This window comes from Ranitomeya variabilis, chromosome 1 (assembly GCF_051348905.1).
Source record: "Ranitomeya variabilis isolate aRanVar5 chromosome 1, aRanVar5.hap1, whole genome shotgun sequence".
NCBI lineage: Eukaryota > Metazoa > Chordata > Amphibia > Anura > Dendrobatidae > Ranitomeya > Ranitomeya variabilis.
In genome coordinates, this window is record NC_135232.1 from 221,542,381 (window position 1) to 221,557,731 (window position 15,351).

At 40.4% G+C, this 15,351-nt stretch overlaps 1 protein-coding gene across 2 annotated transcripts in view; it reads left to right on the plus strand.

Moving 5' to 3' along the window:
* P2RX4 (purinergic receptor P2X 4) overlaps positions 1-15,351 on the plus strand; it is an 82,048-nt gene that overhangs the window by 51,365 nt on the left and 15,332 nt on the right. For both annotated transcript variants that reach the window (XM_077292931.1, XM_077292928.1), the window contains exons 7-8: positions 965-1,106; positions 4,724-4,860. In XM_077292931.1, the coding sequence (XP_077149046.1) occupies positions 965-1,106; positions 4,724-4,860 (279 nt within the window). The remainder of the gene's footprint in view (positions 1-964; positions 1,107-4,723; positions 4,861-15,351) is intronic.

The window sequence follows — 15,351 nt, forward strand, 5'->3', positions numbered from 1 at the left end:
CATTACCGCACATAATCCCGCCCCCCACCACATTACCGCACATAATCCCGCCCCCCACCACATTACCGCACATAATCCCGCCCCCCACCACATTACCGCACATAATCCCGCCCCCCACCACATTACCGCACATAATCCCGCCCCCCACCACATTACCGCACATAATCCCCCCACCACCACATTACCGCACATAATCCCGCCCACCACCACATTACCGCACATAATCCCCCCCACCACCACATTACCACATGAAGCTCCGTACCCACTCATTACCACACGAATCCAGTTTGCTTTTGATTTTACACTGTGAATAAAATGTATTAGTATTATTCTGATTTTTAATTATTATTGTTGTTAACTTCATTTTAAGTTAATTTACCACCTGCGTAAGCGCTATTGAATGTTGTCATTTTTTACTTTAGTTTAATCACCAGCAGCGCTAGATAGCAATGAGCAGGCCGAGCTTTAGCTGGCTGGACTGGAAACTGCTAGTGTGTGTGTGTGTGTGTGTGTGTGTGTGTGTGTGTGTGTGTGTGTGTGTGTGTGTATATAATATAAATATGTATGTATGTATGTGCGTACGTACGCACATATATTTAAAAAAACTCATGTCAAAATTAGTGAACCCATATCACAGAGTATAAGAACAGAAATTATGTAGGATGTAAGAAAACTAATTATTTAACATTAATGTCATATTGTAAATAGATAGTTCGACATAGCTAAAAACGACTAAACAATATTAGGTCATATAGATATGTGGGGGTCTTCTTTGTGGGTCATACGAAGCAGTGGCTCTGGTGATATCAATGCATGTATGAAGTGTGTAATAGTACTTTTAGTAGCTGCATATCTTGCTGTCATTTAATTTACGTAACAACTTTTATTAAGCAGGTTGAAATGTTACAAATATTGGATGAAAAAAATTAGTTGTGCTGTCATTTTATTTTATTTTTTTTTGTAGACGAAACATTTTGCAAAATATCAGTGCAGACTATCTGAAAACTTGCATTTACGATAGAGAGAAACATCCATTCTGTCCTATATTCCATCTGGGAAGAATGGTGCAGGAGGCTGGAGAATCTTTCCAGGAGATGGCTGTATTGGTATGTTCATAGGAGCATGTTAGATTTGAAAACAATTATGTATATTTCCAGAAATGAACAAAAAATAACCCCAAAATACACACCATTTAATATCATTATAATTTCAAGTCTTTAAAGGTTTTTTTTTTTTTTTTTTATTAAAGGTGTGGTCCGAAATACAAATTAATTTTCATCCTAGTTGCCCATCCTTTTCCAGCCATAATCTAATCTATTTTTTAATATCCTTTAAGTAAAAGTTCCTAAAAGTTCCCAATCCTTCCCTAACTACAAATTCACAATATATTAAAAAACACACTACAAAATCAACACCAATATGACAATTGGAATATATAGAACAAAGATGACACTCTATCCCTGTTTCATTCCTTAGTCTTTCTCCTACCTTGCAGCGGAGCATGGCACCCTAGACCTGTGCAGATGGCGCCCCCACTCATATATAGGTGCCATTTGATAAGGCATGCCAGCATACGTAAAGGCATGTAGAAAAGCCGCGGAGACACCATCACGTGTTTCTCAACGCAAGCAATGAATAGCCAGGTCTTTCACCGGGAAGGAACAACCACGGGAAGGGCAGCATCCAAGAAAGGAAAACAACCTATGCCAAAACATGGTATCCATCCACAGACAGCTGTTTCGGGGTATTTGCCCCTCATCAGTGTGGAGTAGGAAACTAGATGTCTGTGGATGGATACCATGTTTTGGCATAGGTGGTTTTCCTTTCTTGGATGCTGCCCTTCCCGTGGTTGTTCCTTCCCGGTGAAAGACCTGGCTATTCATTGCTTGCGTTGAGAAACACGTGATGGTGTCTCCGCGGCTTTTCTACATGCATTTGCATATTTCCCCTTACGGATGGGGGCAGTGTTCTGGATCACTGCGTTGAGAAACACGTGATGGTGTCTCCGCGGTGTTGGATGTTTTGATCTCCCCGAGGTCATTCATCCTTATGTTTATAGCATACGTAAAGGAACACAGACACAACCAGTGGCACGCAGAGTACCATGGTGACACCTAATCTCTGCAATGGGCCTTATCAAATGGCACCTATATACATATAAAATGCTGGACTAATAAGCTAACTATACAACTTTATGCTCTATGTAATTGGGCTCAGTATTAGGTCGGGGTCACACTTGCGAGTGCAATGCGAAAAACTCGTGCGAGTCTCTCGCCTCAGTACCCGACACTGCCGCCGGCACTTGGCACCGGAGTGTGCGGCTGCATGTATTTCTATGCAGCTGAATGCTCCGGTCTGAACCGCCGGTGGCAGTGACTGGTATTGAGGCGAGGGACTCCCATTGCAGTTGCAAGTGGGACCTTGGCCTATTACTGAGCCCAAATTAGGTTAATGGAATATCATTGGTGAATACTTAAGAACTTAAAATCTTTATATAATATTGAGCCCTTTTGCATTGTGGCTACATGTTCTTGGCTTGGGTGATCAAGGTTAAATTTAATTTTGTTGCATTAAATCATTCTCTTCTCTCTATCGTTGTAATCCAGATACCGTTATGGTGCTATTATCATGCAAGAACAGGAGTTTTGGCCTTGCCTAAATTAGATTACATTGGCACCTTATTTGTACATTATCTGATCTATTCTAAGGGATTGCCCTAGATTTGATACCCCTACTCTGGTAATGGCTGTTGACTTTTGTTATTTGAAGGTAGCACAATCACTTTGTATATCAATTTTTGGTATCCTACTCTTTGATACTAACCTCTCCTCGTTCCCTGTTTTTGATACTAACACACCTATCAGAAGTTATAGTGTATATAACAATTTTTTACATAACGCAACGAAACTTGCGGAGGCAGCGCTTGGGTTCTACGCGCTGGATATTCTTACAATGTGCGCTCTGTTGCCGGCTCATTGCTACTCATCTGAGCCGATGAGCGGGCACATTGTCACTGTACACATCGCATAGTAACAGAGCAGGGAATAACCCAACCCCTGAAACAAAGGTCACTGATGATTCTTCATTTCAGGGAGGGGCAAGGGCTGTGGCAGATTAGAATGCTGCATCAAATAGGAAGTTGGGACAAAAATTAATTTGTTTCGGACCACCTGTTAAACTATTGAATGAGACTGTGAATGCAATGCAAATGGTTAAAGTTACATTTCTATATTATAATAATTTAGTTTGTAAAATATCTTGTATTTTCTCTACTGGAGCTTACTAGACAATGTTTTTGCACCAATCTCTACTTTTTCTTTCCGGGCATTGACCATTTTTGAAGCCTTCTAAAGTCTGACAACACAGTTGGAGGAACTACTACTACTATGTTAAATGTATTAAAGATAATTGTCAGAGACCTGTTGCTCTGAATGTGCCAAGCAAAAGTTTTGACTGCTTATGACAAGTAGAGTAGATTTTTCTATTTCAAAGCTTGAGTGCTATAAACACTTTGATATAAAAAAACCATTTTTTACCTATGGTTGTGGTCACCTTGAGTTAAAAACTAATCCACTAAACTTATGGCTTCATTAGTCTTCAGACCCTCCTGATATGCAATTTACTACCATGCTCCTAATTTCAGACCTTTGACATGTGGGATTGTCCCTCCTAGTAATGTATGCTGAATGTGAGGTCTGTGACAGCCTTCACCAGCTATCACTAACAAGCACAGCTGTATTTCTCTTAGGGGTTTTATCATATTGGTAAACCTATGTAGTCTCCTCTCTAATGTGGATTTTCTTTTATCTCTACACTGATGCCACCTGTATGCCCTTTCCTATTCTGTGCAGAATCTGCTGGTATTGTTACCACTTATTCTGATTTCTTTGCTTCCCACAGCCATTTATACTACGGCTTCTCTCCGCTCTTCCTTGATGACTTTGGTTGCTCTTAACTCTCTCTAATACAGTTTACCAACTTTCTGTGCTCCATGCCATAGGGATGGTGAGAATTCGGATCAGTTCAGTCCAGAGCCAACCGCATCTTAAGGCACCTTCACACTAAACGACTTTGCAACGATAACGATAGCGATCCATGACGTTGCAGCGTCCTGGATAGCGATATCGTTGTGTTTGACACGCAGCAGCGATCAGGATCCTGCTGTGATATCGCTGGTCGTTGCTGAAAGTCCAGAACTTTATTTGGTCGTCAGATCGGCGTGTATCGTCGTGTTTGACAGCAAAAGCAAAGATGCCAGCGATGTTTTACAAAGGTAACCAGGGTAAATATCGGGTTACTAAGCGCAGGGCCGCGCTTAGCAACCCGATGTTTACCCTGGTTACCCGGGGACTTCGGCATCGTTGGTCGCTGGAGAGCGGTCTGTGTGACAGCTCCCCAGCGACCAAACAGCGACGCTGCAGCGATCGGCATCGTTGTCGATATCGCTGCAGCGTCGTTTAGTGTGAAGGTACCTTAAGAGTAGTCTTTTAATAACGTCTTTGCTAGAAGAGTCCATAGATAACCAGAAGTCCGATTCCTGCAGCTTTTTTCAGACGTTGCAGAGGATTTATCTGATTAGATTGTATGAACTGAAAACCACTTCAGATGTAACAAGATAGTTTTCTACAATAAATTCCCATGAAAAGATACAAGATCCTTGGATCACCCTATACAAGAAACTCCCTCTGATTATAAAGCTTTCTGTATTGTCTTGTTTTTAAAGGGTGGCGTTATGGGAATTCAGATTAGTTGGAACTGTGACCTGGACAAAAAACATACAAACTGCGTTCCAAAGTACTCCTTTCGGCGTTTGGACAATAGAGAATTAGATCACAATGTTTCTCCCGGATATAATTTCAGGTAAGCAAACACTTAGCTTTATTGGTATACACGATACAGTCAAGTAGCTGCTCCTGTTATCTGACATCTTATGTAATTTTATAAGGCTGTTTGTGAACCAGGCCATTGACACTTCACTTGATCATGTTAATCTTGTAGTTTTTTTAAAAACAGTTATGCCTCTGCATTTGAGTATGTTAAATTGGGTTATAAATATATATTTTATTGACGTAAGTGGGTTAATGCTCTTCATATAAAAAAAGTTATAAATTGAAGCATTTAAAGGGGTTGTTTGGGACATAAAAATTAAACTGCAGTACTCGGCAGCCACTAAGCAATGTATTGGGCTGTTGTACAGTCTCATCAATTTTTAAGTTCCGGACCACCCTTGTAAGTCTGTTTTTAATATTTATTAAGGACAATTTGCATATATGTAATTTTGTTTCCTAATGGATATAATTCATTTAATTTTCATTATTATTTTCATTCATCAAAAGCCTATTTTAGCTAAAAGTACAGTACATGTTTCATAGTATTTAAGGTTGAAGGTAGACTTAAGCTTAATGTGTGCACATTGAGTATTTGCTTGCAGAAATTTCTGCAAGATTTCTGCATCTCTTGGCAGCAAAAATGCTGTTTTTTGCATGCGCTTATGTACAGTAAAGACATTTTGTATTTTTTTTCTGGTATTCTAGCATATGCATGTCCACGTAGTATATTGCCCATCCACGTAGTATGTTGCCCAGCGACGTAGTATATTGCCCAGCAACGTAGTATATTGCCCAGTGACGTAGTATACAGCACAGAGCCATGTAGTATATTGCACAGCGACATAGTATACAGCACAGAGCCACGTAGTATATTGCACAGCAACGTAGTATACAGCACAGAGCCACGTAGTATATTGGCCAGTCACGTAATATATTGCCCAGCCACGTATGTCACTGGTAACATATACTCCTCTTCCGAGGGCCCCTTGTAGTCCTTCCGGTCCCAGGGTTGGTATGAGCGCAGGACCTGTGATGACGTCGTGGTCATATGACCGCGACGTCATGGCAGGTCCTTCTCGCGCAGGGCCTGTGATGACGTTGCGGTCACATGACCGTGACGTCATGGCAGGTCCTTCGCACATACCATCCTTGCCAACGGAACCTGCAGCTTGCATGCGGGAAAGGCAGCAGAAGGTGAGTATATAATGATTTTTTTTTTAAATTATTTTTAACATTACATTTTTTTACTATTGACGCTGTATAGGCAGCATCAATAGTAAAAACTTGGTCACACAGGGTTAATAGCGGCGGTAACGGAGAGAGTTACCCGCAGGATAACGCTGTCCGTTACCGCTGGCATTAACCCTGTGTGAGCGGTGACTGCGGGGAGTATGCAGCGGGCGCCGGGCACTGACTGCAGGGGAGTAGGGAGGGACTAATCTGACTGTGCCCATCGCTGATTGGTCGCGGCAGCCATGACAGGCAGCTGGCGAGACCAATCAGCGAATGAATATCCGTGACGGAAGTTGCCAACAAAGACTGAAGTACCCTTTAGACAATAATATATATACATATATATATGTGTGTGTGTGTGTATATATGTATGTATATATATATGTGTGCGTGTGTATATATGTGTGTATATATGTGTGTATTTATATATATAAATATAAATTTCTTGGTTCAATGCAACCCTTTTCATTCTGATGCAGTAGCATCAGGGTAATGGGATTAGGGCTTGGTGTCAGCAGCTGTCATTGACACCTAGGCTTAGTAATGAAATGGTGTCAGCCTGACACCCTCATTACTAAGCCAGTAAGTAAACAAAAACACACATACATTGTCACCAGCCTATGTAGGAACATTAAAAGAATGAACCTATGTAGGCTGTAACCAAACAGCAACTCTTAATTTAAAGAAAACAAAAAAATTGCGTGAGCTCCCTCATAATTTTCATAACCAGCAGAGGGAAAGCCGAGGGCTGATGTTAATATTCTGGGAAGGATCCAATAGTCATAAAGGTTCCCAGGCTATTAATATCAGCTCACAGCTGTTTGCTTAGCCTTAACTGGCTAGCTTACATGGGGACCCCCCAAAAAAATTGACATGGGGTCCCCCTATAAAATATAACCAGCAAAGGCTAGGCAGACAGCTGCAGGCTGATATTAATAGCCTAGGAAGGGGCTATGGATATTGCCCCCCATCTGACCAGGCTAAAAACATCAGGTCTCAGGCGCCCCAGAAAAGGCACATCTATAAGATGCGCCAAATCTGGCTCTTAGCATCCCTCTTCCCTTGTAGTAGTGGCAAGTGAGGTGATGGTTGGGGGGGTTGTTGTCACCTTTGTATTAGGTGACATCAAGCCCACAGATTAGTAATGGAGAGGCGTCTGTAACTTGTCCCCATTATTAATTCCATAGTGATATTATAAAAACTCACACACCCAGAATAAAGTCCTTTATTTGAAATAATGACAGACACCTACTGTATATTGCATCTAAATTAAACCATACTCACAAAACGCCTAATCCGCTGACGCCAACGTCTCCTGCAACAAAAATAAAATAATAAACCACAATATTCCTCACCTGTCCGCAGAGAAGATAATCCATAATGTCCCACGACAATCCTGATGACTTTGAGATCGGTCACTGATGTGACTGCTCTCAAAGACAGACGATGATACACTGACGGGAGATAATCACTGAGCTGCCGTGAGAGAGTTTACCGGAGTATCTCCCGATGTGACTGTTCTACAAGTGAGATCGCCATGGGACACTCGGGATTATGTGGACTATGGCGCACAGGTGAGTATACGGTGCTTTTATTATTTTGGATTTTTTCTAGGAGACATGGGCATCCGGGATTAGGCGTTAAGATGAGTATAATGTGTTTTTTATTTGAATAAGTATGTAATTATTTTACATGTGTTTTTTTTTTGTGTGTGTGTGGAAGCACAGGCAGTGGCTGATGAGACTACCTCTCCCATGAGCGGCTCCTGCCATCACTGTTATCAGTGACAACAGACGGCTGATGGGAACAGTAGTCTCATCAGCCCACGGATGCTGACCTGCGGTAAGCATTTTACCGCGGGTCACAGCTGCTGCGTCACGCTGACATCTGACAGCATGACTCCGTAGCGCTCTGACGGACGGTCTCACCAGTGGTAGCGTTACTGCCGATACGAACCCCCATGCCGGTGTTTCCCTTGCTGTCACACAAATGACAGTGTGGGAAACACCATAGGAAGCCGGTAAAAACACAAACAGAAATTCAGGAAATCTGCAAACATTTTTATACCTGTGTTTTTTGCTGCAGATTTCACTGACTCAATTGAAGTCAATGTGTGGAAAACGCTACAAATCCGCACAAAGAATTGACATTCTTTAGAAAAAAATGCACTTCAAATACTCTTGGGAAAATTACTGATCATGTGCACAGCACTTCAGGATTGTCCTTTTAATTAGCTTGCCTAAGGATTCCATAGCGTTTTTGGAACATTTCCGTGTGGAAAAACGCATAAATAATGCACTGTGTGCACATAGCCTTATGGGGAGAGGGAGGGTCCGCTCACCAACAAGACCGTAGTGGTGCTCACAATGTATACATCACATGAATGCCCAGGTCAAGGCATAGCAGTCAGCAGGGAAAGAAAGGAAATCCTCCAGCAATGATGCAAATTGTGGATTTAAAACTTCACATTTATTTCTGCATTAAAAAGATGGCGGTGCCTCCATCATGAGAACAAACCTACGAGTTTCAGCAAAGCCTTAACCCTTTAGTGACCACCAATATGTCTTTTTACTGACCCCTGATAAAAGACTAGCATCCCACAACAGGTGACAAACCTGTTGCTATCAGCTGTACACTATAGCAGACAACTTGCTGCATCAGCCACAATCAGTGTTGACACCGATTATGGTTGTTTAACTCCTTAAATGCTGCTGTCAATAGTGACTACAGCATGTCACTTTGCATTAATTCGTGAAAAGCACCTGAAGGGTTAATGAACTACAAGAAAGCAATTTTGAATATATGTAGGGGTGCAATTTTTAAAATGGTATTACTTTTGGGGATTTTCCAATATATGGAACCCCCAAAGTCGCTTAAAAACTTCATCAGATCCTTAAAAAAATAAGTTTTTGAAATTTCCTTGAAAAAAAAAATGAAAAATTACAGCTACATTTTTAAATCTTCTAAAATTATAAGGGTATGTGCACACGCTGCGGATTTTGCTGCGGATCCACAGCATTTCCGCAGCTGTGGGTCCGCAGCAGTTTCCCATGAGTTAACATTAAAATGTAAACCTATGGGAAACAAAAAACGCTGTGCACATGTTGCAGAAAAAACACGCGGAAACACAGCGGTTTACATTCCGCAGCATGTCTCTTCTTTCTGCGGATTCCGCAGCGGTTTACAGCTGCTCCAATAGAAAACCGCAGTTGTAAAACCGCAGTGAAATCCGCAGAAAAACCGCGGTAAATCCGCAATAAATATGCAGCAAAAACGCAGTGTTTTTGCCCTGCAGATTTATCAAATCCGCTCTGGAAAAATCTGCAGTGGACCATTCTAAGTGTGCTCATAGCCTAATAAAATAAAGCAACATTTTACAAATGGTGCTGATGTAAATCCGACATGAGGGAAATGTTATTTATTAATGTTTTTCTGTGGTATGGCTATCTGTATTAAAGGGATAATCATTCAAAGTTTCAAAATTGCTATTTTTTTTTTTTAAATTTGTCAAATTTCTCATATTTTTATAAATAAAAGCAAAATATATCATTATCATAAAATAAGATATGTCCCGAAAAAAGCAATTTTAAGATCACTGGAAAATGTTGAAGCGTTCCAGAGTTATTGCTACATAAAGTGACACATCAGATTTTAAAAAATTGTCCCCGTCACTAAGGGGTTAACCATGGATCAAGTATTGCTGAAAATATCATCATTAAATGGTGTGTTGAAATCACTTGTCTGGTTAACAGCCATTGGGAGTAAAGTGCACATTATGCCACACCTGATGACAAACACATAATACGGATAAGGGTTCTAACCATACTAGATTAAAATACTGAAGCAACATATACAACATTACATATATTGAAGAATGATATCCTGTCTTAAGTTCAAATCCAGAAGGATTCTCTGTTGAAAATTTTCCTTTTCGGGTTGTGCTTCAGTATTTTAACCCATCTCTGCCATCAGACGTACTATCCCGTCCATGTGACCTGGAACTTAATTCCAAGGATGGGATAGTACGTCACACGCAATCATCCGCACCGGGGGGAGCGCGGCCGATTGCAGCCGGGTGTCAGCTGATTATCACAGATGACATCTGGCACTTTAACCCCTGGAACACTGCTATCAAACAAGATCGCGGCGTTCCGGTGGCATAGGGAAGCATCAAGCAGGGATGGGGCTCCCTGCGTGCTTCCCTGAGACCCTCAGAACAACGCAGGCCCCCGGATCCAAGATGGCCGCGGGGTCCTTCCAGGTCCTGCAGGGAGGTGGCTTGTCAGTGCCTGCTGAGAGCAGGTGCCGGCAAGCCTCCTGCACTGCGTGTCAGATCGCTGATCTGACACAGTGCTATGCAAAGTGTCAGATCAGCGATCCCAACCTGGGACAATGTAAAAAAGTTAAAAAAAATAAAATTAACGTGTAAAAATATATTTTTTTAAATTCCTAAATAAAGAAAAATAAATTATATTTTTTTAAAAAAATACATTTTTTATGTAAATAAAAAGCAATAAAAGTACACATTTAGTAGCCGCGTCCATAACGACCCGACTTATAAAACTGTCCCCCTTCAGTGAACACCGTAAAAAAGTAAATCGAGGCAAAAAAACAATGCTTGATCATCATACCGCCGAACAAAAAGTGGAATAACGTGATCAAAAAGGCGGATATAAGAAAACATGGTACCGCTGAAAATGTATTCTTGTCTTGCAAAAAACGAGCCGCCATACAGTGTCATCAGCAAAAAAATAAGTTATAGCCCTCAGAATAAAGCTTTGCAAAAATAATAAATTTTTATATAAAATAGTTTTTATTGTATAAAAGCGCCAAAACATAAAAAAAGATATAAATGAGGTATCACTGTAATCGTACTAACCAGAAGAATAAAACTGCTTTATCAATTTTATCACACGCGGAACGGTATAAACGTTCCTCAAAAAGAAATAAATGAATTGCTGCTTTTTGTTCATTCTGCCTCCTCAAAATTCGTAATAAAAAGCGATCAAAAAATATCATCTGCCCGAAAATGATACCAATAAAAACATCAACTCGTCCCACAAAAAACAAGACCTCACATGACTGTGGGCCAAAATATAGAAAAATTATAGTTCTTAAAATGTGGTGATGCAAAAACTATTTTTTGCAATAAAAAGCGTCTTTTAGTGTATGACAGCTGCCAAACAAAAACCCGCTATAAATAGTAAATCAAACCCCCTTCATCACCCCCTTAGTTAAGGAAAGAAAATAAAATAAAATATATTTATTTCTACTTTCCCATTAGGGTTGGGGCTACAGTTAGAGTTAGGGCTAAAGTTAGGGTTGGGGCTAAAGTTAGGGTTTGGATTACATTTAGGGTTGGGGCTAAAGTTAGGGTTTGGATTACATTTACGGTTAGGATTAGCGTTGGGATTAGGCTTAGGGGTGTGTCAGGGTTAGCGTTATGGTTGGGGTTAGGGGTTGTGGTTAGGGTTGAGATTAGGGTTAGGGGCGTGTTCGGGTTAGGGGTGTGGTTATGGTTAGGGTTGGGATTAGGGTTAGGGGTGTGTTCGGGTTGGGGTCGGAGTTAGAATTGGGGGGCTTCTACTGTTTAGACACATCAGGGGCTCTCCAAACGCGACATGGCATCCGATCTCAATTCCAGCCAATTCTGCGATGGAAAAGTGAAACAGTACTCCTTCCATTCTGAGCTCTCCCGTGCACCCAAAGAGGGATTTACCCCCACATATGGGGTATCACCGTACTCAGGACAAATTGGAGAACAACTTTTGTGGTCCAATTTCTCCTTTTACCCTTGGGAAAATACAAAACTGGGGGCTAAAAATTATTTTTGTGGAAAAAAAAAAAGATTTTTTTTATTTTCACGGCTTTGTGTTATAAACCGTAGTAAACACTTGGGGGTTTAAAGTTCTCACAACACATCTAGATACGTTCCTCGGGGGGTCTAGTTTCCAATATGGGGTCACTTATGGGGGGTTTCTACTGTTTAGGTACATCAGGGGCTCTGCAAACGCAACACAACGTGACGCCCGCAGACCATTCCATCTAAGTCTGCATTCCAAAACGGCGCTCCTTCCCTTCCGAGCCCTCCCATGCGCCCAAACAGTGGTTCCCCCCCACATATGGGGTATCAGCATACTCAGGACAAATTGGCCAACAACTTTTGGGGTCCAGTTTCTCCTGTTACCCTTAACAAAATAAAAATTTGGGGGCTAAAAAAATCATTTTTGTGGTAAAAAAAAGATTTTTTATTTTCACGGCTCTGAGTTATAAACTGTAGTGAAACACTTGGGGGTTCAAAGTTCTCACAACACATCTAGAGAAGTTCCTTAGGGGGTTTTCTTTCCAAAATGGGGTCACTGTTGGGGTCCAGTTTCTCCTGTTACCCTTGGAAAAATGAAGCATTGGGGGTTAAAAGATCATTTTTGTGAAAAAATATGATTTATTTTTATGACTCTACATTATAAACTTCTGTGAAGCACTTGGTCAGTCAAAGTGCTCAAAACTAGTGATGAGCGAGTGTACTTGTTGCTCAAGTGACCTCCGAGTATTTGTTAGTGTTCAGAGATTAAGTTTTCATCACGGCAGCTCAATGATTTACAGCTATTAGCCAGGCTGAGTACATGTGGGGGTTGCCTGGTTGCTAGGTAATCCCCACATGTAATCAAGCTGGCTAATAGCTGTAAATCATGCTGCTGAGGCGATGAAAACTTAATCTCCAAGCAGTCATAAATACTCGGAGACCACCCGAGCGTGCTCGGGAAAACCCGAGCAACGAGTACACTCGCTCATAACTACTCACCACACATCTAAATAAGTTCCTTAGGGGGTCTACTTTCCAAAATGGTGTCACTTGTGGGGGGTTTCCACTGTTTAGGCACATCAGGGGCTCTCAAACGCGACATGGCATCCTATCTCAATTCCAGCCAATTTTGCATTGAAAAGTCAAACGGCGCTCCTTCCCTTCCGAGCTCTGCCATGCACCCAAACAGTGGTTCCCCTCCACATATGGGGTATCAGAGTACTCGGGACAAATTGCACAACAACTTTTGGGGTCCAATTTCTTCTGTTATCCTTGGTAAAATAAAACAAATTAAATCTGAAGTTTAATTTCTTGTGAAAAAAAGTTAAATGTTCATTTTTATTTTTTTTTTTTTTAAGACACTAGTGGCTCCAGAATTTGGGGAAAAATTCCTTCCCGACTCCCCATCCGGCAATCGGACTAGTTCCCTTGATTAACGCCCATAACAGAATCTAGTGCCCATATCCTGTAATGTTTAAGAAGAGCTTCCTGGTGTTAATGAACCCTTAATCCTAATTGATTCCTAACTTTAATTCCGCTTATGGTTTAGGATTGTGGTTGCCTGTCCCAAAAATAAGTGTGCTATCTAATAAATTGTCTGCAGGAAATTTAGAAAACAAAGTAGCTGCTGTTTTGCAATGCAGACATGTACCCCATGGTTCTTACAGGTTATTAAACACATTATTTATATATATATATATGCACGCACATACATACACACACACACACACACACACACACACACACACACACACACACACACACACACACACACACACACATATATGTGTAATATACCTTTTACATTTTTTTTTTTTTTTTTTTTAAGGAGGGAGGAGGCAAACGGCAAGCTACTGCAGCTTTGGAACTTGGCCTTAATGTTTTCACGCTAGTATTAGAAAGTATAAGATTTTTCTTCATACTCTTTCTTTATAACATAAAGGTTTTGTTGTTTTAAATAAAAAAAAAATTTGCAAATTGCACCAAAATCACTTTATTTATTTTTGTGTTATCACAACAACTCTATTACTGAATTGATGTTCATTTCAGAATATAACTACCATACAGTTATATGAAAAAGTTTGGGCACCCCTATTGATCTTAAGCTTAATGTTTTATAAAAATTGGGTTTTTTGCAACAGCTATTTCAGTTTCATATATCTAATAACTGTTGGACACAGTAATGTTTCTGCCTTGAAATGAGGTTTATTGTACTATCAGAAAGTGTGCAATCTGCATTCAAACAAAATTTGACAGGTGCATAAGTATGGGCACCCTTATCATTTTCTTGTTTTAAATACTCCTAACTACTTTTTACTGACTTACTAAAGCACTTTTTTTGGTTTTGTAACCTCATTGAGCTTTGAACTTCATAGCCAGGTGTATGCAATCATGAGACAAGCTACTTACCCCTTCACCCCCAAGGGTGGTTTGCACGTTAATGACCAGGCCAATTTTTACAATTCTGACCACTGTCCCTTTATGAGGTTATAACTCTGGAACACTTCAACGGATCCCGGTAATTCTGACACTGTTTTCTCGTGACATATTGTACTTCATGATAGTGGTAAAATTTCTTTGATATTACCTGCGTTTATTTGTGAAAAAAAACGGAAATTTGGCGAAAATTTTGAAAATTTTGCAATTTTCCAACTTTGAATTTTTATGCAATTAAATCACAGTGATATGTCACACAAAATACTTAATAAGTAACATTTCCCACATGTCTACTTTACATCAGCACAATTTTGGAACCAAAATTTTTTTGTTAGGGAGTTATAAGGGTTAAAATTTGACCAGCAATTTCTCATTTTTACAACACCATTTTTTTTTTTAGGGACCACATCTCATTTGAAGTCATTTTGAGGGGTCTATATGATAGAAAATACCCAAGTGTGACACCATTCTAAAAACTGCACCCCTCAAGGTGCTCAAAACCACATTCAAGAAGTTTATTAACCCTTCAGGTGTTTCACAGGAATTTTTGGAATGTTTAAATAAAAATGAACATTTAACTTTTTTTTCACACAAAATTTACTTCAGCTCCAATTTGTTTTTTTTACCAAGGGTAACAAGAGAAAATGGACCCCAAAAGATGTTGTACAATTTGTCCTGAGTACGCCGATACCCCATATATGGGGGTAAACCACTGTTTGGGCGCATGACAGAGCTCGGAAGCGAAGGAGAGCCATTTGACTTTTCAATGCAAAATTGACTGGAATTGAGATGGGACGCTATGTTGCGTTTGGAGAGCCCCTGATGTGCCTAAACATTGAAACACCCAACAAGTGACACCATTTTGCAAAGTAGACCCCCTAAGGAACTTATCTAGAGGTGTGGTGAGCACTTTGACCCACCAAGTGCTTCACAGAAGTTTATAATGCAGAACCGTAAAAATAAAAAATCATATTTTTTCACAAAAATTCTTTTCACCCCCAATCTTTTATTTTCTCAAGGGTAAGAGAAGAAATTGGACCCCAAAAGTTG